The sequence below is a fragment of the Ceratina calcarata genome, unplaced genomic scaffold (genome assembly GCF_001652005.2).
Source record: "Ceratina calcarata isolate Rehan_Ccalc_2016 unplaced genomic scaffold, ASM165200v1 scaffold90, whole genome shotgun sequence".
NCBI lineage: Eukaryota > Metazoa > Arthropoda > Insecta > Hymenoptera > Apidae > Ceratina > Ceratina calcarata.
Genome location: NW_017180369.1, coordinates 590,451 through 612,882, shown reverse-complemented (window position 1 = coordinate 612,882; position 22,432 = coordinate 590,451). Strand labels below are relative to the sequence as shown.

General features: G+C 43.2%; 1 protein-coding gene and 1 long non-coding RNA gene across 3 annotated transcripts in view; one reads left to right on the top strand and one right to left on the bottom strand.

Moving 5' to 3' along the window:
• LOC113465139 (uncharacterized) overlaps positions 1 to 22,432 on the bottom strand; it is a 64,203-nt gene that overhangs the window by 23,509 nt on the left and 18,262 nt on the right. The gene's annotated exons all lie outside the window — the stretch shown is intronic.
• Positions 1,344 to 22,310, top strand: LOC108631483 (lateral signaling target protein 2 homolog). Of its 2 annotated transcripts, none has more exons than XM_018035440.2 (6): positions 1,344 to 1,693; positions 13,231 to 13,653; positions 14,444 to 14,800; positions 15,222 to 17,473; positions 17,640 to 17,926; positions 18,155 to 22,310. In XM_018035440.2, exons 1-6 carry the CDS (start codon positions 1,658 to 1,660, stop codon positions 18,433 to 18,435), a joined length of 3,636 nt encoding a protein of 1,211 aa, XP_017890929.1. In that variant the 5' UTR covers positions 1,344 to 1,657; the 3' UTR covers positions 18,436 to 22,310. The 2 variants fall into 2 exon arrangements, with proteins under 2 accessions (XP_017890929.1, XP_017890928.1); XM_018035439.2 differs by having other exon boundaries at positions 14,444 to 14,809.

Genomic DNA, 22,432 nt, shown 5'->3' with positions numbered 1-22,432 from the left:
TAGAACGAAAACGAGGAAAAACGAAGAATTCGTGAGATATATTTTTATTAGTTGTAAAACAAATCGCTTCTCGGTCATTAAATCCTACTACGAGACGTTTGAGAAATGAAACTTTTAAATCCAGTTGGACATTAGTTATCGTAGGGCGTAGAACGAGATAACGAGGAACACAGGGGTACCGAGGACATTGTTTTTGTTCGAAAAGTTTTAAGCAAAGCAATTGAACCGATACCGTATGTTACTTCTTGAGAGTACAAGCACGAGGTGTGTTCTATTTCTACTCTATTGATACTTAAGCTCGACGACGACTTCGTCGAGAGAACCAGCGTTTCTTTCGAGCTGTTTCACATCTATCTATATTAGAATTCTCCCTTAGGTGTCTTTGTTGCTCATTACGGTAGAGACGTACATTCCACTCCTTGGTACGAGTATATGAATCTCAAGAAGTAAAACGACAGCGTATATCTATAAGTTTCCATAGTTTCTTTTCGTTCCAACGATCGTTTTCGCGTTAGTTACGTTAACTTTTGTTAATACAGTTAAAGTAGTCCGTAAAGTTACGTTTCGTTTTAAGTTAAGTTTATGTGATCCATGTACTTGTATAGTAGAGTTCATCGCGATTACTTTGATGTTAAACCGAGGCTTAGAGAGAGAAAGAGAGAGAGAGAGAGAGAGAGAGAGAGAGAGAGTTTTTTCGTAATTTTAAGCAGATCTGTTGGAAACCTATTTCGTAATTTCACTCCAAATGTATACTTAAAACGCGAAACTTACGTACGCATACGCGCATAATTTGTGATCCATAATATTTAAACGATCGTTAAAGTCATACATCTTTAATTGCTTTTCTTATAATCTAGTCACGTAGATCAAAATGTGTTAAATTTCAAGATAATATTATTAAATTCTTTCTGTGTACCGCTGCAAATTTCATTTGATCATCTCGAATTCCCAATTCCCTTCTCACGTCTCCCTGTCGCGAAGAATTTTAAATCCGAGCTCTCACGGTCACGTGAGCTACGCGTCGCTCTTGGACCGCGCGGAAATTCAACGTTGCACTCGACGACGTTACTTTTAATGCACCAAGTGAAATATAATTTATCGCTCGTGCGAGCGACTTCTGCGTTTCTGCGTCGGGAATCGCGAGATCCCAGACGCGCTAAGCAACGATTCCTTTTCCCTATCAGTATTTCACCCTCGAATCGATTTCTCCCTAATTGAAACGAGCCTGATGAATTTCGATCGAGATGGCGGTGAACATCGAAAATCGTAACGTCACCTACGCCATAACGCTCGGTGTTGTGCGCACTATTGCGCACGAGCGATGGAGAGCTGCGCCTCCGCAGTCGGCGTCGTCGTCGTCGTCGTCGGTGATCGTCAGTTTCGTCGGTGTTACGGACGCGTGATTCACGTTTGACGCGCAGTTTCGGATGCGTGCACGGACAAAGATCGTCGATGGTCGTACGCACAACGACGATTACCTGACGAACGAGGCGAGCGTAATACGTATTCCCGTGCGCGGTCGATCGGTGCGACGACGTGGTACGACTCTCTCTCGTAAAGATCGTGATGTAGTCGCGGTATGTCGCGAGTGATTCGCTCGAGGCCAGAGGCACAGTGACGACTCGCCCGTGAGCCTGCCGACGGACCGAGGCCCGCGATGGAGTCGATCAGAAAATGGTTCTACAGGCCTAAGGTGAGCCCCGCCGCCCGTGACCCGACCCTCTCGCCCCGTTCGCTCTTTCCGTTTCGTTCCATCTGCCGTTCGTTCTTTCACCGTTGTTACCTTCCCCGTTCCATCTACATACGAGCTTCATCGAACGCGTGTACCCGTTTCTTTTCTCGTTCGTTCCTCGTCCCCGTCTCTCCGCTCGCCGTCGGACCTGCGCTCCGTTACCACCTGTTTCGTGAAAATCCGCACAATGTCCCGAGTTGCTTCGGGCGACGCGTTCCACCTGCGTCATGTACGCCCGCACGACGCGCTTCATTGTCACGCACGCATCGTCCTTGTTCACGGCTCGACGTTTTTTCCTTCTTTGGAAAATCCACAGAACAGATCTACACGCGCGCCTCCGATACGTACCTTTGTCGATAAAAAATGCAAGTAACGCTCGCGAAACATGGGCACCGATCAGCTGATACGTGACTCGGACTCGCTGCTTTTCGGCTCGACGATGCGACCGACCGAACGTACACGTACTCTTTTTAATTCGTTTACACAATTACGTACAAACATAAACGACGTACGTCTCTTATGAAATTTAAAAAAAACTCTTAAGAAAAATATATGTACACTCTGCTTTCTTTCATTAAAATTTATGCAGATTAGACAGGTGTAGTCTCTGTGTTTCCTATTTGCCCAGTTACTTTCTCTTTCGACGCCAATAACCCACTTTTCAAATTACGTGATTCCAGCGTTTGTCGCGTTTAACTTGGACAATGAACGCGGACAATAAAAATGCCAACGCGTAATATCGTCCAAGTTCCATTTTAACACCAAGTTTCGCTACCTATCGTGAATTTTGGTTCGACCGTCGTATCACCATTTTCTTTTGTCTCGCGATAACGCGGCGATAAAACGGCAGGTAAAAATAAATTGTTTGTTGCATTCGTAAGTCCGATCGTAATCGGCAGGAAAAATGTTGTCAGTCCTCGAAACGTACATTATTAGTAACGAGCACCGCGTTACGTATCCGGAGGATCGAGTTAAATCGAAACGTGGGAGAGGGTGGTCAGAACTACGGTCGTTAATTAATGCGTAACACGTTTCCATGGACAGAACGTACATATTCGACGGTGTCCCGTGGACGCCTCGCGCTTACACACGTAATCGAGAAGATCTTCCGTCCCTGTTCCACGGCACTCGGCGCCGGCTTTCGAACTCGTCTACGCGACGCGCAGAGGGAAACGCGAAGGACGCGTACCCTAGTCTGATGTTTCCTCATCGTTTTGCGATCGTTGATTTACACTTCAGAGACGCGCGATGCATACGAGCGGTCGCCAAAATATTTGAACGGCTTCGAATAGGTCATTATCTCGGCCAGAGACACTGGTGCATCGGACAGTATGCAAATTTTCCACGTTAACTCTTCTCATTACTTCAATTCAGCGTTGAAAAACAGCTATTTTGACGTTACCGTTCGTGTTTATAGACGCTCGACACTCCTTATCAGCAGACCGGGGATTTTTACGCGAAACGGAACGTTTGCGATATCAATTTAAGAAATGAAATCTGGATACTTATTTATCAGTGAGAAATAATGATGTACATTATACTTAATTTCATAGATTAGATGCACTTCTCATGTCTCCTGTATATTGAATTTTTCTATAAACGCATAAAATTCGCGGCCTAGTTATCAGTTACGATTGCGAGAGAATTCATTTGTATCATGTTGCGGTCAGTTGAGGTCAAGGTTGAACTACCGTAGAACGTGGTTCGCATCAAAGCTTATAGAATTAATTTCACCGTGCACAGAATTCTGCTTTTTCATTTTTAATACAATTTACGTTAACCGTGAAAAATCGAGGGTACGCCCTTCCTCTCGAGTTGTCAGAAATAAAACGAAGATTTGCAGCAAGTAATTACTGGGAAAGGAAAAAGGACGATGTATTTCATCAGCCGTTAACTCATTTCCTTTCGTGACTCATCCGATGCAATCTACCATCTTTCGATTCACACATAATCCTGTCGTCCCGTAATTCTCGAGCTTCCGAATTAGGACCTCCCTTTGTGACGTGTCAAATATCAGGAAAGATCAAGCGATGAGATAAAGAAATGCATCTGTCGAACTTGAGAAATCGAGTCTATTTCGTTCGGGAAATGAATTTAGAAATTCCTGTTTTATACACATCGAAATCCTCGTGGTTTTCAAGTTTCACGCGACGGGAGAGCAAGGTTTTCGGTCGGTTCACACTGCCTTGACCATGCTTGGATCAGGTTCGACGCGACGATCCGACAAAAATTCGACATCGGTCGTGAAAATTTTTACGAACCGCGATTAAACACGTCGAGCAAGTTTTTCTTTTAGTTTTTCCAGAGGCAAAAGATTTTCCCGTTCGGCCGCGGACGCGAGGTAAACTCGATTAACGTTTCGTCTTGTTGCTCGAGGAGTGAAAGAGGCTTGGCTAGATCGATGTTGCTCGTTTCGCTTCGACTTGCAACTCGGTGCCTACTATCAGCCTCGAGAATGTGGATATTAACTTTCTTTCAAGCCGACAGTCACTCGCAAAAGTTCTACAAATTCTCTGCACATTCGTTATCGTTTCGTCAGATCGATCGCACGTAGTATTTTCTTGTATGCGAAAATTACGAACGCGAACGTACGACGAGAGTAACAAATGCTGGCACAGAAGTGTAACACAAATTGCGTGGAGATTATTGTAATTTTTACGTAAGGATCGCTGCGCGATATGATAGCTGGACGTTGCACTACGCGAACGCGTGTAATCGGTCACGGGAGACGATCGTTCACGTCTCTCTTCCGGACGGAACTAAAATTTCAATTCGGTACGATCGGTCGGTAGATTGAGCGCGAGGATTCTGCGAGACACGGGCAGAAATAGAATTTGCCGAAAGACCTACATATTTCCTGGCGACGAGGCACTGAAACTTCATATCGAAGTGAAAGGAAGTCGCATAGAACATCTGTCGTGGAGGTAACAAAGAATACCATTCATATCTCGACGATCTCGACGAGAATAGGTTTTAAGAACGTGTGCTTGTTAAGGACTTCCCATCTTATTACCCGTCCCTCTTTCATTTTCGACTATTATCCGAATCGAGTGGGAGCCATATTTTTAGCACCGATCGTTCGAACATGATTTATGACCGATGTACGATTGATTGATAATTACACAAGACATTTGACACACGAGACAGAGGCATAGTTTCGTGTCTGTAAAATATTTGATCGAAAGTATGGCAACACGGATCATTAATATAATACCGTAATACTGTCTACTGAAATGAATACTCGGTAACATATCCTCCGCAATGGTCCATTGATCCTGGCACTATCGTTTCCAACAGAATTCCATATTATAATTCATACGGAGGTATCAGAGTCTAACAGAATGCTATAACTCTTTAGAAACTGGTAACTGGGACAGCTAAATCCTACGGGCTCAGATGGAATTCGGTGAAAAGTTCGAGTCAATGCCTTGCCGCGTTTAGATTAATAACGAAGACTTTTCGTTGACGAACTTCCAAAGTGAAAATCGCGTTTTCCAATCTGGCGATCGAATGCCTCGATCAATATCCAATTTCTCGAGAAAGTAATTTAGGGATCGGGGGATCGCGAGGAGAGATCGGTCCAGTGCAGGGTGGTTTCGTTCTATTGCGGTCGACTGGTATGCGTCTAACGTCGCTGCCTCTCGCGTTCAACGAGAGACACTTTCATTTAACCGTTCCGCGAATCGAGATATCGTGCCCGTCGCAATTAGAGGGTCGAGCTGCATTTTGATAGGGCTGGGCAATATTAATCGTCACGGATCTCCGGCAGCTGCGACCGAATTCGCGTGAACCTATGCGATTCGTCCGATAATGCGAGCTTTAATTACGGTCTCGGTCGCAAAGGGAGGCTTCGCTGTTTCCCAATTTATTTGGCTCGTCGATGCACCGTTTGTATTTTATCGCGGTCGATGTAATTTTGTATCTTAAGGTGAAATAAGTTCTGGGAAATCGTGTATGCACGACCACCGATGAGACACTGTTAAAGAGTGGCAGCGACAGCGAATGGGACTTTTTATTAATTAATTATTGACGCTAGCGAAAAAATTTGTATACAGAATTTGTAGGTCCTGCTATTATCTACAAAAAAGATCGTATACAATTTTCTTCTATCTCGAATACTTGAGGAGTAATCGATTGATTGGTTCGTTCATCGGCAATTACTCCTTAACGAATAGAGTTAGAATGAAATTGCATGGGACCTTTCGTGTATCTCGCAACTGCAGCTACAACTTTTGTCCGAGACACTTTTAGCTAGGACGAGGAAAAAGTTTTTGCAATGAACATTTTCTTGATTACTCTTCGATGAAATATTTAAGGGACACGATCTTACACAAAGTAGAATACTCGTTCGTTTTCTATTTCTTACTTCGGTCACGATATATTCTAGAGGGTGTAAAAAATTGCAGACTTTTTCGTGCGACACAAAGTCCCATAAGACTGCCACTCTTCAGTGGCCTGACTTTTCGTGAGTAACAATTTCAATCTTCCTAAAATATGTTTCGTCGATTCTTTGAAACATTCATCGCGAAAGATATTGGACCGATGTTAAGAATTGATATGGACCGGTGCTGAGAGTCAGACGTCTATTAATAACTCGTCTTCCTTAACGGGCGGTTGACTATTTCCGCAATAAAGTCGCAGGATTAAAACGCGGGTCGGTGCATTCATAAAACGCGCAAACTCGTTCGCGACCGGGGTTTCGTCCTTAAAAGAGAGCATCGATCTCAGGCAGGAAGCTGGTGTACGTGACGAACGCCACGAGATTACTCGCCCGTGTGCATCGGCGCGTCCATTCACGCGTGTGCGACGTGCGTGAAACTGCACGGGAGAACCGAGCCGTGTGTAACGCGAGGGTGCCGGAAACGCTTCTCGTTCCACCCTCCGACTACCTCGGCTCTTCTATGCCCGTCTGTCCTTATTTTATTTCGCCCCCATTCGTTTATTTTAAACGTTTCCGTCGGTCTTTATCAGACTGTATTTTTATGGAAACGTCTTAGCAGCTTCGCGAACGTAAAACGAAGAACTGACGTAAGTAATTATTCTGATCGCGAATGCCATTGGAGATTAGAAATACGTTCTGCCTTTCCCGTTCGTCGACTCGCATCATCGGTGCGAACTGAATGTTCGCGTTTCAAACGATTCAGCTAACTGCATACACGCTCGCAGCCTGTAGACGCATACCAGTTTGACCGGCCAGGGTTACGAAGGGTGGTCACGGTAAAAGAGGGTCAACGACGGGATTCGAATGAGTCATTTCTCGCGGTCGTGTCGGTGATATCGGCGAAACGCGACGCGACGGCGTGGAACGCACCGTGAAAACATCCGATCGTTTTAATTCCTCCCACCGATTTGCATATTGAATCCTATTTGAGTGTCGTTATAATTCACAGCGACTTTCTTACGTTTTCCAATAAGATACGAGGAAGAGTCAATGTGAAAGGAGACGATGTCAGAGTGAAACGTCAATCGGTCAGATGAAAATTGTTTAAATTTTCCGTAGTACCGTCGTTCATGCGAGAGGAATAAATTTTACGTCATAGAAATATACATGGAATTTTAAATATGTGGAAAGTCGTTTTACCTTTTCTTTCTCATTAGATAGAAAATTTTAAAGCGACGAAGAAAATGTTTTTATTTTGCTGGTCGACGCTTTAGCATACAATGCCCGCGCGCGTTGATTAGAATTTCAAAAGAGCGAGTCAATTAAAAAGTTTTCGTTCTAATTCAGACGTGAATGAATCCGTTCAATTTTCATGATACTGCACAGTTTTGCATAGTTAGTTGCCGGACACTGGACTCGGGGCAAAAACTGTTTGAGGATTATCGCTCTCCTCTATTCAGTATTATAAGCCGTGTCGATCGACAGTATTTTACGTTTATAAAGAATTCTATAGTGGAGTCTTAGTATAAATGTATTTTAAACGCGTACTTTTCACTTCGCCACTCACTTTGCTAGAATCGAGTACTTCGTTATCTCGTTTATTTTTAGATTTTATTATAAGAGAGCATTATATATAAAGGTTAAAAAGAAGGGTAGAATAAGTGAAAAGGTCAGTATGTGCTTGCATCTTTCCCTGATCCTTCGTACTCGTATTTATAAAATTCATACTAATTAATTTCATCCAGGATTTTGCATAACCATCGGTGATACGCGTTACGTCTGGTCTGTTCGCGACGGAATTTTAGCATGAAACGGAAGCATTAAATCAAATGGCAAACGAAAAGAAAAAAAGAGATAAAGAAATGTTTACTGCTAAAAAGGTGAGAGGACTTCGGTCCCCGTATTGCGTCCTAAAAACTTATCTCAAGTAAGAAACATTGGATATCCTGATTTATGAGTCACTCATTTCTACCGACGCTACGTACGTTCATAAACTGACTGAAAAATGATAACCAAAACGATTTCACAAATCATCGAATGTCACTAGTGACTCATTCCGTGATACACGTCTCGTGATTCAATCGTTTATATCTAACACACGTGTTTAGACGTATTATTGTACACTGGTTCCAATAGGATGCGTCCAAGCAATTATAAATATCGTCAAATGTATTTTTAAGCGATGTGCTTCTGCCGGGGAGCCGACACGTTAACGAGGATCAAATAGAACTTACTCGATTAGAGTGGTGGGATGAATGGCGCAATATAAGAAAGCGTCGCTCGTAAGAAATCAGTCCATCGGATATTGAAACTAAAAATATACGTACGTACGTTCGTATACTTCTTTAAAATTGATCGCCCCATTCGTTTTAGTGGTGGAGAAAGATTCCACGCTTGGGAAATATATATCCTGTCCATATGAATGATTTTTCTGTATTAAATTTGAAGCTTTTAGCTATTCCTGCATTTTATATCGTGCCTCTCATGTCAGGGATATACAAATACGATTCTATCGACTACTCCAATTCTGTTCTCGTAATAGAAATTCGTGCTGGTCAATATTAGTTCACCAATTCTTATTTTTTAAATTCTCCTCACGTTTCGATGCATCAATAATACTTGAGAGATATTAAAACGGATGTTGCTACTCTCGTATTGAATGGTGACGACGAACGCGTTAATTTTAATGGACGAACGAAATGGTATCGAGTTTTACGTGAACCATTTGCCAGGTTTAATTGCTATTTAGCACCGATAAGAGCAAGGTACATACTACCGTTTACTGATTGCGATAAGAATATGTTCGCGCGGACTTTTAAGATGTATTGGCTATACAGTCAATCCCAAAAGGTTATGCACTTTAGAAACGCATTTTTTAAAAAGAAATCANTTATTGAAGAAAAACGAAATTTTTTGTCAAAAGTTGGCCATTTCGACGCTGGGATGGTCGGATTTTGTCAACATCAATAAAATGCCATATAATCATATGTAACTCATTAAATATCGAAATTAGAAGAAAAGTGCACTATTTTTAATTATAGGAAATGCGGTTTTCTAAGGTACATGAATTTTTGGTATTGACTATATAGCCAATACATCCTTAATTCACGGCAGTTGATCAAATATTTTCTGCACCACGTAAAAGAATCCAAAACAGGAACAGAATACCAAATACGTTTCATCACATTTTTATGTCCACTGTCTTTCGTTCCAAACGTCTGGAAGACGAAGTGTCCTCGAAAGGAGGCATCTACTGTTCATCGGATTAAGTACATCGTTACGATCGATCTTTCTCGTAACAGATCATCCTAGTTGATCTCGAATTGTTTCTCGAAACCGTGTCCCGATAGGAACTCGAACGTAACGACGTCAGTGCCGTCATCCCGCTAATTTGCATCGCTAACTTGGCAAATTGCTGCCACGCAAATTTCCAAACTCACTTCGCTACGTATTTCCAAATACTTTGATCCCTCAACGATGCACGATCGTCGCCCGACTATTAATCTCATTTCCTTACTTGAATTAGTGCATACGTCGAATACTTAATCGCTGACCATATTACGTTTTTTACCTTCGTATTTTTAACGCTTAACTCACGTTCCGGAAAATGTACGAGCAATTTGTTCGTAAAATTGCAATGAAGTCGTCCGTACACGCGAACGTGAATCATTCGATTGGACGAGCTTGTGTGCTTCGATTTCACGTGTTTCCGTCGGAGCTACGTACGATTTGAACTCGCGATCACTGATAAGCAGATGGGAAAAGGCTGCACGTGCTACGGAAAAACATTCGTGAGCGATGAGTTATTAGCTTCGCGAATTAACGTACATATCGGGGAATAATGATTGTTCAAAATGGCAACTCGAGTAGGACAAGATATTTGGGAGCGATAAAACGTCTGTAAGGAGAAAAACGACTTTTACAATGATCTTCATTTGAAAGTGTGCTGTCAGCGTCGACGTACTAAATTACTTTTCCTACTCGTCGCTGAGACATTCGCGAAAAACTGCTATTACGTTCGATTAATACACGTTGACGAATAAATGATATATCGGAACAGCAGTTTAATCACAGAGATTGAATAAAACGAGCTATCAATTGATTGTGCGATAACAGAAAATAGTTCTCTAATATTGCACGCATCAATTTCTTTATCTAAATAAGCGTGAGATAAATCTACTGTTAATGAGAATCTGAACGATCGAGAAATATTGAGTCGGTGTTCGCAATTAGCGGTTCGTACAGAATCGCGAGATTCGTTCTCACGAGCGAACGTCGTTCGTCGTCGAGAGATCAAATATAGGCGACATCAGATCCGAGAAACCTAATAAACACGATCTCTAGCGTATAGACCTCGATTCGGATCATCTTGGACATGCGGGGATTACTTATGAACGCTTCCAAGTGAGAGTAGACACAGATGACTGCGAGATAAATAGGAATGAAACTCGATTTCGAATATACGTGATCGAACATGAAATTCTTAATTAACAAGTTCGTAATTAGCGTTCCATGTATGTGCTTCATGTTACGCTTTTATTAATCACGAGACTCTGGTAGCGGTTCTGTATCTTGTACTACTTCGAAAGCAGGACATGATGTTCGTAAAAACAATTTGCTAAGAAAACCAGAAAACATAATTCCAAACCGTAAGCTTAGATGAGTCATTCGTGGCAAAACATGTAATTTACGAGCGCAAGACGATTGTGTAGTAGAAATACTGTGCTGCAGGATAAGTGTCGAGTTTCATTTCCTTTTTTTCTATACAAGTTATTGTAACTTCCGATATATCTGTCTACTTTAAAGCTTGTTCTTACGCACTACAATAACATATTTCACCTATTATCTGAGGCTTTATCTACGATATTACTAGCCTCTAACTTGCGCACTCTATTCCTAACGCTTATGGCAATTTGGCGTATCCCGAGTATTTTGATAACGAGATGTTCAAGTAAAAATCGTTAAATTATCGGCGTTACTAGTAGCTCGTTTTATCAGTCGTGACCTTCGCCGATTTCTTTTCTAATCTCTATCAGATCAGGAAATATGTATTTGTTTAAAAAGTGGGAGAGAACTCCTGAGCAGTGGTTTGAACGAAGAGCAGGAGATTGTTTGAAACAATGTTATAAATATACGAAAACTTTCTGAACGAAGTTAGCAACTCGTAGTTAGAAAGAATCTCCGTATAAGAAATTTTTGTAACTATGAAAATCTTCGGAGGTCAATTTATGCAAAGGGCGCTCGGTGAACTTTTGTACGGTCAGTTTCAATTCGCTTGCTCGTTAAATCAATCGACGCGAACGGAAGATGGTTACCGAGTATTTAGAGTGGAAAGACCTGTGACGCGTGTCATCTTCACCTTTACGTGGAGTAACAATTAAACGAATCGAATCCATCGACGCTCGAAACGTACATTTATTCGGAACTTACGCGATCTTCAGATATTGTATTACATAATGATAAACGATAATTTTATCGATTACGTTTATATCATAATTCCTGTCAACGAATCCTATGTATCGTTCTACCGTTATTCGCCGACGCTGACCGGAGAAAACAACGTTACGCTTTCTAAATCCGTTTTCGATGCCGTTTTTTACGATTCCTCTCGAACGTTGTGCGTGTCACGTACTTAACGAGCCACTCGTACATAGTTAATCGGTTTCAATATCGTTTCTTAACGACCGTAAACCACGATCGTTAGGACCAAGATGGTTCGGTTTCCAATTGTTTTGCAATTTCTTCGATATTTATAATTGTAGTTAGTCTCGTTATCTCGTATCGAACTAAACCAGACGAGCGTCTATCGTAGCGCGTTCGGCAAAGAAGTCCGCTTCCCGTTTTAATTAAATTGATCGACTCTGCATAAGGAAGAGAGGAGGATCGATCGGTTTCGTATCATCGCTTCTGTTCGAACCGTACGAAAAGAAGTGAGACAGTTTCGGAGTAAATCGACGCTCCATTTAACGCAATTAATATCTAGTAAATCGTGGCGTACCCTTTCATTGAGGATCGGTGTTTACGGTACGTGGAGCATCGGGGAACATAGTGCCTCTTCCCTTTTAATTACGACGCGTAGGTATAATTAGAGTCATTGTTCCGAGAACCGCGGGTTCGTATCAATTTATAAATATCTCTCTCTCTCGCTCTCCTGGGTGACTCCCGTTCTCTTCTCGTTCTCGCGGCGTGCACGGAAAATTACAAATTGTTTCTCCTCCCGAGGAAACGCTGTTCCGATTAAACGGCGAGAATAGGAATAATATGAAATTCTATATGAAATAATATAATAGTGAAAATTTGTATAATTTGAATCGTTCGTTACCATCGTAAATTCTTTTAAAGTGGCTCGATCAAGTGCTCACCTTTCCGTCGTTCATTGTTTAAAAATATCTACTTAGTGGAATAATTGTTCACTTTGTGCATTCCTAAGCCGCGTGGTAAACATGCGTTTAATGCGTTATGTAAAACGTCGACTGACAGAAACGCGTTTTAGTAACACGTGAATAATTATAAATTATTAATGAAACTTATAAATATGCAACGAATATTATCAGCGATTATTGCCTGCTTGATCTGCCTCGAATCAAAGTTTAATAATCGTACCATTGCAAATATACTTCGGTTCGTACGAAGGGAACCTGCGCAAAGACGATATCCAGAAAATTGCAATACGGTCGGAAAACGAACAGACACGCCATTGGCACGAACGTTTATAATTAACATTGTTACGCGTAACGATTGTAAAAAGAGTTTATCTCTGTAAAGATGAATTTATATTAGGATATAAAAATCAGTCGAAGCTCGTGATGACCTCGCGAAGACACGACGACGTCGCGGCTAATCGACCGAGATAAAAGTCTCATGCGGTAAAACGAACGATACGAGTGAACTATGAACGAATCCCCCGGTCGCCGTACTCGTTTATCTTTCGTTCCTCGCCCTGGCAATCGAAGATATCTCGCGGAATCTTTCCGCGAACTCGTGTGCCAGAACGATTTGAGGAAATTACTCGAAACGTGAACGAGGAGACGTTTCGTACCTTTCGATCTGCAGCCAAGATCGGTGACGAGCACCGGCGCGCCGTTAATTAAAATGCTAACTCTGGTTTAATTTGCAGAGAGACGACACGAGCCTGCTGGCACAGTTCTTCTACGCGGACGAGTCTCTGAACGCAGTCGCGTGCGAGTTGGACTCGTTCGACGGTCGACAAGAGCCCGAGCGATGCACCACTTTGGTGAATCGTCTGCGGCATTGTCAGGACAAGGTGCTGACGATATGCAGCCAGATAATGGACGACCTGATACCGGAGAGCAGAGCGAATCGTGACTTCAGGGTCAAATTCCCGGACGACGTGATGCAGGAGAATTTGGCCGGGCAGCTCTGGTTCGGGGCCGAGTGCCTGGCCGCGGGATCCTCCATCATGAACAGGGAACAGGAGAGTTCGGCTCTGAGGCCCCTCGCCCAGGCGTTGACCAAGTCGTTGGACATCGTCAGGAATCTGCTCAGGGAACACGCGCTGAAAGGTCACATGAACCTCAAGGTATTTACGGCACGCTCTCTTTGCTCAAGCGTTCGCGAACAGCCTGACCCTTGTTCGCGTGGGCGTTTATGAAAATCCAATAACACCGGATCTATCTATGCTTTCCAATCGTTTTTGTTTTATCGTCTAATAATAGACCCTGGCTCTTTTTAATAGTTCGCCAGGATGTTATATTTGCACAAGATGAGATTTTCGATGGAGCGAACGTATCGAACAAATAGATTCGTCGATGCACCGTTTCCTCTCGAAGCTTCGTATTTTCTATTTATTAATTCTGAATCGCGTTACTGTTTCATTTTTATTTTCTGTCGCGTAGAACTCTCAGAATTTTTCATCACGGAATGCTTAAAGAGAAAATGCACTTTCTGTAGAAGTTCGTTATCCGAGAAGTACACTTTACTTTTCAACGCACACGCGCGTAGTACTTCGGCACTGCCGCGGTGTGCGCGACTTTCTCTTTCGCGTGATAATCTTTCGAGGCCACGGTAATTATTCGAGTGTCACTTTTGTCTCTAATAACGCCGCTGCTGTAATTCACGGCATCGTTCTATATCCTTATCGCTGTTAATTAAGTAATTCTCCGTTGTATCCACGATACGTTCGGGTTAATAAATTAATTGTACGATCAATATGGTTCCTGACCGAAATACGAAGGTCGCTGCGATTTAGAACATGGACTGTTTCCAGTTTCAGAATCCTGTCTCATTTGCATTTTAATACTCTTACGATTGCATCCTTAAATCTTCGTTTCATATTTTTCTGTTCGCTAAACGACGTTTGGTATTTTCAGTATTTGTTCCAAACGCAAAACCCGGTGGACCCATCGCTGGAGAAGCTGATCGAGTCGTTGAAGATCTTCGACCGGGTGTTCGCCGATTTCGAACTCTGTTACGTGGGCGTGATGGTGCCGGTGAAATCGACGAAGGAGTACGAGCAGCAGGAGCTCGTATGCGTTTTATTTTCGGAGACGTTGCAACGGGCGCTTGAACGCGGATTGCTAAGCCAGGCAGACGTGGACAATTACGAGCCGGCGCTGATGTTCACTATCCCGCGTTTGGCGATCGTTTCCGGCCTCTTGGCACCGCCCGGAGGTCCGCTGTGCCTCAACTCCCCCGACAACATCAGCGAAATGTTTAGACCCTTTAGGGTAAGCGCGGTGCGACGATTTCACAATTAAATAATCGTGCTACCTCCCCCAGCCGTTCCAATTAAACGTTTCTACGTTCAATTGCACGCTAAAACTGATGCTAAGGACGTTCGCTAATTTTCTTAATTTTTCATACTAAACGTTGATCCAAGTGCCTTTTATGCGTGCTCGGAGACTCGAGTTCTCGTTACGGTATTACAAGTCGTGCAAAGTTGAATGCTGTTTGCCCGAAATGCGAAATAATGTGCAATTAACCCGGTGAGAAACAGTCGCCTAAAGCACGTAGTTTGAATTTGAATTCATGTTAAATTGAACACTATTGCTCCACGCGAACATCCTTAATTTCAATGAAACCCTATCGATGTGCCATACGAGAAACGCGCCGAGAAACGAGGAATTAATTATTCCACTTCAATTGCAGACGTTACTATTGAAAATAAGGGAGCTCCTTTGGACCCTGAACAACCGGGAGTTATACATGCTGGAGAAACTCCTGTGTTCGAACGAGGAACCGTCGGGTCCCGTCACGCAGTCCAAGTCGTCCGCGTGTCAGGACATTCCCGACCTGGAGGAGTTCGTCCACAACTTTTATACCGGCTACCCGAACTGTAAAGACTTCATCGTAGATTTTTACACAGTGACTAGGAACACGGGGAACAACATGGACGAAATAGCGAACGACGTGGTGCAAACGTTGGACGAGGAGAACGGTCGTTCGATGGAGAGCGGCGGCAGCGACCAGCACGAGGACGCGGATCGCGAGACGGAGATCGCGGACGCCGGACCCGATCGATCGAACGTGTCCGCGAATAGGTACGAGAATTCCGTGAGACGTGACGGTGCCGCGAGGACATCCAGTGGGAGGGAGAGTGTCAGTGATCAAGTGCAATGTCGCGTGAAAAGATCGAGCAACGAGAGACCGTCGTCGCGGAACGGCGATCCCTGCTCGAGGGCATTGAGCGAGCGCGACGGGAGTCCCGTGCCCGCGGCGGAACAGGTCGTCCCGAACGGAGAACCGATCTTGTCTCAGAAGCAGCAAGAGGAATTCATGACGGCGGACATCTCTGAGATATTGGACGGCTCGGAGAACATCGAGATCCCGCAGACGCAGTACCTGTTGAACCAAGTGTCGCACGAGAACAACGTCACCGTGGAAGCTGTGCACATACAGAACTCCCTGCCCGACTTGGACTCGAAGAAACTCATCTCGGAAGCGAACAAGACTCTGTCGAATCTGTTGCTAGACGGTGAGTGCCAGAACGAAATCTCCGAGCAAACCGATTCCGGGATCTGCACGGTGATCTCGTCGGAGAACACCAGTCTCTACGACAAGAGCCCCGAGGAGAAAAAGACGTTCGCCAACGAGATCCAGCAGGACGAGCAGGGAATGGACGAGGAAGACACGCAGGAGAACACCAGTTACTCCTGCTCGAACTTGAACTCGCCCAAGAGAAAGAGCTCGACGATGTCGGACAACTCTTGCGTCTGCAGTTTGAGGAACGTGAAAGCTGTCGCGTCGTTGGACCGATCGATCGAAGTGCACAATTTACACGCGGCGAGCACCGAGGCTAAAAACGTGCCGCGTATATCGTCGAATTTCGACGGGACGAACGAGGAGTTCGTAGGCGTCGCTTACGGGAACGGGCAGATCTCCGTGTGCGATTCCAATCAGTCCGGTTTTCAAATCAACTATTCCGAGAACTGGGAGAATCTGAATTTGAGCATCGACGCGTCCACGTCGAGGAAGGAGTTCTGGAGCGACTTGAAGTGCGAGAACTGCCCGTCCACGTCGCACAATATAGACAAGATCGGCACGAAGATCGCGCAGGAGAAGATCGCAACGTCGAGAAAGGTGAGAGACGAGAAACAGAAACGTAGACACCAACGTAAGCACGAGAGGAACGGGCAGAGGTTGCTTCATTACGCGATGCAGGAGAACAGGGTACAGAATTTCGTGCGATCCTCCGCGAGCACCGAGAGCTCTAGGTCGAACTCCACGGACCGTTGCCTGAACCCTAGATTGATCAGCTATTACGGTGCCAGTCTGCACCCGAGTCAGAACACGAGACAAATGCCTAACTTCGGTAGCCACAGTCCGCACGCCAGCCCTAGACTACAGCACTTCGAGACGCGTAGCACACCGAGTTCTGCTCGGAGGACCTGTAGCGTCGTGTCCAGAGCTCAGAGGAACTTGTCGCCGCAGAACAGGAAGCTCCTGGATCACAGGAGGTCCAGATCCGAGCAGATAAGCCGGATGATGAAGTGGAGGGAGAAGTACGAACGAGCGAACGCGAGGTCGGAGCAGACCAAGAGGAAGCTGGGCAACAGGAGCCCGAGCGAACTGATGAACGACGGTTTGGGACCAAGAACGGACAAGAGCGGCCTGGCGAACGAGCCCGCCTCGCCGGTCTCGACGTCGGTTGCGAAAAAAGACAATAATTCGCAGAGGATCACGCGACTGGTGAAAGCGGCCACGGTTCAGGGGACGCAGTCGTTCAGCGCGGAACAATCGTTGGTTCCGAAACAGGACGGCGAGTCCAGCTCGAGCTGCTCGAGCTGCTGCGACTCGAGTTCGGAGACCAGCGAGTTCCAGAGCGACTGGCAGGACGATGAGGAGATCGCGCTCGCGATGCAGGCTGCCGCCAACAGGAATCAGATTCGTGCGAAGTTTCGGTAAAATTCATTACCTCTTCCTTATCTCGTATGTACAATCGTCAGTGATTAAAATACTGTTACACAAGTAGTATAATGTAAGCTAGATTTAACTTCGTCTTTGCGATACGTACAAAATTGAGACTACATTCGCGACATACTGACCGACCGATCGTTTCTGCTTCAGGTCGTCGGAGGATCTCGTCCACCGTTTATTCGTCTGCATAGCAGGTGTCGCGGATCAATTGCAAACGAATTTCGCGTCGGATTTACGCAATATTTTGAAATGCGTGTTCCTGATGAACAGCAGCCAGACCGTGGAGGAAACCGAGGTAAAGGACGAAAATCTAACGTCGGGGAGTCCCGTCGCGGACGTTTTGACCGACACGATCACTAATCACGACCGGCAGGATTCGTTGCAAGAGTACGAGGACGACTTGGAGGAGACCACGGCGACCAACGAACATAATACAAGTACGTACCCTTCCCCATTTCATTAAATTCGTTCTGAAGAGACATAATTTCGTGTGCTATTCAACTAAGCAAAATATAAATTCATGAAATTTAATTTCCCATTGACACATCCGACTACGCTTTCAATTAGAGAAAGTCTGTGCATAATGCGAACTCCGTTTCTCAGAAGAATCTTAAGAGAACGGGAACAGAGAGATATTTATAGATCAATGGAATCATGTTCCACAGGTTCTCCGGTGACCGAACGCGGGGAGGAGTGCGTGGAGAGGGCACCTGCCTGGATCCCGGACAACGACGCGCCTCGTTGCATGGCGTGCCAGGCAGGGTTCACGGTGGTGAGGCGCAGACACCATTGCCGAAACTGTGGCAAAGTGTTCTGCGGTCGTTGCAGCAGCAACAACGTTCCTCTGCCCCGATACGGGCACACGAAACCCGTACGTGTCTGCAACAGGTGTTTCCTCTATCAGGTGACGCCGTTCACCGTGTCGCAGGTCGCGTCGGCGAGCTGAGCCTCACCGCGATGAGACACGGGCCAGAGATCGTTCGGTGACGATTCACAATGATAAATATACAACTGTTTCGCTTCGTACGCGATCGTTACGCGTGACGATGTCGTGTTCGCGCGGATCCGTTTCTTTCCTCCCATCCCCCTTCTATGCTATAGCGGCCGTTTTCCCTACGTGGTTCGTCTCTATTAGGGTAAACGCGAATATACGGATGCGTACAGAGTGTCTCGATCGAGAGCGACTGTGTCTTTAAAATGATTATAAACGTATAATGCAGGCCTCTTTCTAGCGTAGCGAATGATTTAATCTTTTATTGAATAAAAACTGACTTTATAGGTATGTCGATGTATCTGATCCCATCTGTATGTGATAAAACGATTCACGAGACAAACTGCACTATGGGGTACTTGGACCTTCGACTAATACTTGATGAAAATTGTTTCATACTTTACGTAATAGATTTATAATCGTTTTAAAAGAATAGTTAATTCTGACTTCATGAGATACTCTGGTACGTATGGATATCTATGAACATATATAATACATATACACACGTACATACGAGAGGGCACAGAGTAACGAATGTGTCAGTAGCGTTGTGTTCTTCCGATCTTCATTGATTTTCTAATTGTACGTACGTCGGTAGAAATTCTTCTGACAGTGAATCCTACTGATAGATTCTTACGAAACGTAACGAACAAAGTTTTTAATCAGAAACGAAATGAATCAGCTTACGAACAAATGAAGATGGAACGAACACGCCGATGCTACTCGATCGTCTTTTCCGTTGTTTGTATACTTATGTGCACTTAAAATGAAAATCGTAAGAGTTAGAGTATATATATAAATAAATAAATATCGGCGCCGATCGCTAATATTTTTACACGTCGTGAGTATCGAACGTTTTTAAACGAGCTAATTTCCAAAAGCAGTTATATCATAATTTAATCCTAACTGTACGCTTTAGACGATAAGGTGTTTAGAGACGAACGAAAGACAGAAAAGACGAGAAGGAAGAATCGTTGCTTTTCGCATAGGGTACACCCGATATTATGTACAGATTATTCCACGTCTCCTATTTAACCCGTCTCTCCTTTATATTTCTCAGTTCTCTTCGTCCACGTTCCGTTCGTACGTTTATCTTCTTCCGTTAGGAGTGTTCATTTAATAATAACGATAATAACGATAATATATATATATATACGTATAAATTCAATCGAGTTTCTCGCCTCTCGTCGCGTCGACCCTTACTCTCGTTAAGAATAAACCCGTTTTTTTTTTTTAACAGACAGATCGTGAAATGTTAGATGTAACTCGAAATGTCGATTCTATGGAATAAAACGTATAAAATATTTCCTCGTTCAATGCTTCATTGTACTGTGACAAACTGAATAACGATATCTTGAAATGGCCAACGAAACTTCACGATCAGATCAGATTTTGTTATTTAAATTTTTAAAGTTACGTCTACATTTTATAGCGCGTCTGATCTTCAATTACGTCGACTGGATTAGATTTCTTTTGTACGAAAATTATATTGGATGCGGCGAGCTTCGACCGAGAACAGAGTGATTCATAGTGTAAGAATTTGTTGAACATTTTTAAATAAACTTTGTTACGAGAGACTGGGCGTATGTTTTATTTAAATTCTTATTTGGAACTCGATGCAATTTTCTATTAAGAGAACCAATTGTAATGTTTTCGGTAATACGATTTCTACGGCGAAGCAGTAACATCGCGTAAATAGGTAAACCTTACGATCTTAAAGATTCGTCGAACCGTGCAGCGGCACGTTGCTGTCTTCTGTGCCAAATTTACCTACGTGACAATAAGTTTCCTCTGTTGACACGCGATCTACTATAATAATTCCGATTATGTGTATGAAATCGTTCGTTCGATTTAACGAATCATTTGATTTCTTCCTCATACGTCGACTCACGAAAGTATTCCAACATCTCTTAAAATGGAATGTGAAAATCTTTGTATAACGTGACCATTGAAAATTGTATCGTTCTACGACTGATTCGCGCGAATTTTTAAAAATTATTAAAACGACGCGCCATGTGTCAATTGTCCTACCGATTTTTAGTAACGAACATGAAGGCGACCGACCTACTCGAAACTGATTTTGATTATTAGCGAGAAATTTATTTACCACCGCGACAAAACTTCGTAACGATATCGACGTGATTGGTGCCTTGTACAAGACACGTTTATAGTTTATAACGAGCGAGAAACGATTCGTGCAAGTTAGATACGAGTAATAAATGACTGCGAATTATAAAAAGACATGCAATTACATTTTTTGCAAATACTTTGTGATATCAGTTTTATCGTCTATGGTTTTTTGTATGAAATTTTCTTATGGAACCAGCCGTATTTTCATTTAACGAACTGTATATTCCTTTCGTCGAAGATGTTCCAGCGAAGGATCTTTCGAAAAGAACGAAACGCCTCAACCTGCTGTTCCGTAAAATTATGTGTGCGTAGTGTGTAAATGTGATGCAACGAAAGATACCAATTTACTAGGGTAATCATTGAATTCGAACGATTTACTATTTCCATTAAGTAAAACGACTACTGCCATTGTTTATTGTCAAATTAATTAGACGTAGCGTTAAGTATAATAATTTTTTATAACGGTTAGTCAGGCGTACTCGAACTATCTCCCATAGATTATCGTACAATACATCTGAAGATTGCTCGTTTCAAGAGTTTCCGATTCTTTAAAGCGAAACCAACTACGTTAAAATTTTCTCGATCTAATTAAATTGTTCATAGAATTACTTTTACGAATTATGGATCTTAGACGAATTAGGAAGCGTTCCATAAAATAGTATGGAAGCGCATTTTAACTCGATGCTTAAAATTAAACAAACGTTCAAGTCCGAAGTAATCGTTCTATTCTAATTATAATAATTGACAAATGCTAATTGTATTCTCGGTATAATCTTAGAACGTTTAAAAATCTTGTCATTACTCAATCCATCGATTCAACTTGATATTTTTCATAAAAAAATATCCAAGTGAAGAAAAGTCGAACCAAGTACAAAATTAGACACCGTATGATTTTGCAACAACGACGAACTACGCTAGGAGTGGAAATTCAGTGATTACCCTGTTTCTAGTTAAAAAGAACAAGATATTTACTGGTTTCAATTTTCGTGCTGATTAATCGCACCAGTCGTTTAAACACCATTTCCCACCGAGCTTTCATAATTACATTATAAATTAATTGTAATTATAATTATGGCGTGAACAATGTTTGGACAGATTGATTTGAGCGATTCATAACGAAAATGATCCCTGAAAATTATGAGAGCCACGTTAAATAACTGATGAACGCAGTTATAACATACTGAGTATTTTGTAATAATAAAACTGTGAAATTGATCGAATTGAAAACACGACACCTATCTTTCAATCCATGACAATATTAACGTGGATCGTTTTTGGTATGAATTGTTGAAACGACGAATGCAATTTTACGCTGTGACTCGCTCATAGGATGATTTCACGTACAGGAGTGCGAGCTTGGCGAACCGAGAAAGGAGACGAGAGAAATGGGAATAGAATACAAGGAATGAAACAAAAGATAAATAGACGATGGTACGACATCGAGAAAAGTTACGCGTTCGCGACGAACACGATCTGCCAATTAAATAGTTAGGAGAGACTGCGAGGTAGGAGAGAGAACATCTCGAGAATTATTTTTTTATTAATTGCCCGAAGCGTGTAATCGAATTGCCGAGTAAGAGAAGCGAATTAACTTGACCCGTCGCGAAACGATGCTGCGTATTTGGACGTCGTAATTTACGGTAATAGGTGCAGCGACGATGAGAGTGTAAATAAAGTTTATTAAATGTGTTTCAACGAGAGATGTTGTTCAATGCCAATTAAATCGCGTAGGCCTCTTTCTTTCCTTTCTCCTAATTAGAAGTGACTCTCCAGATACTATTGTATATTGTAAGATACAGCTTGAGACGATTTAGTGGGAGAA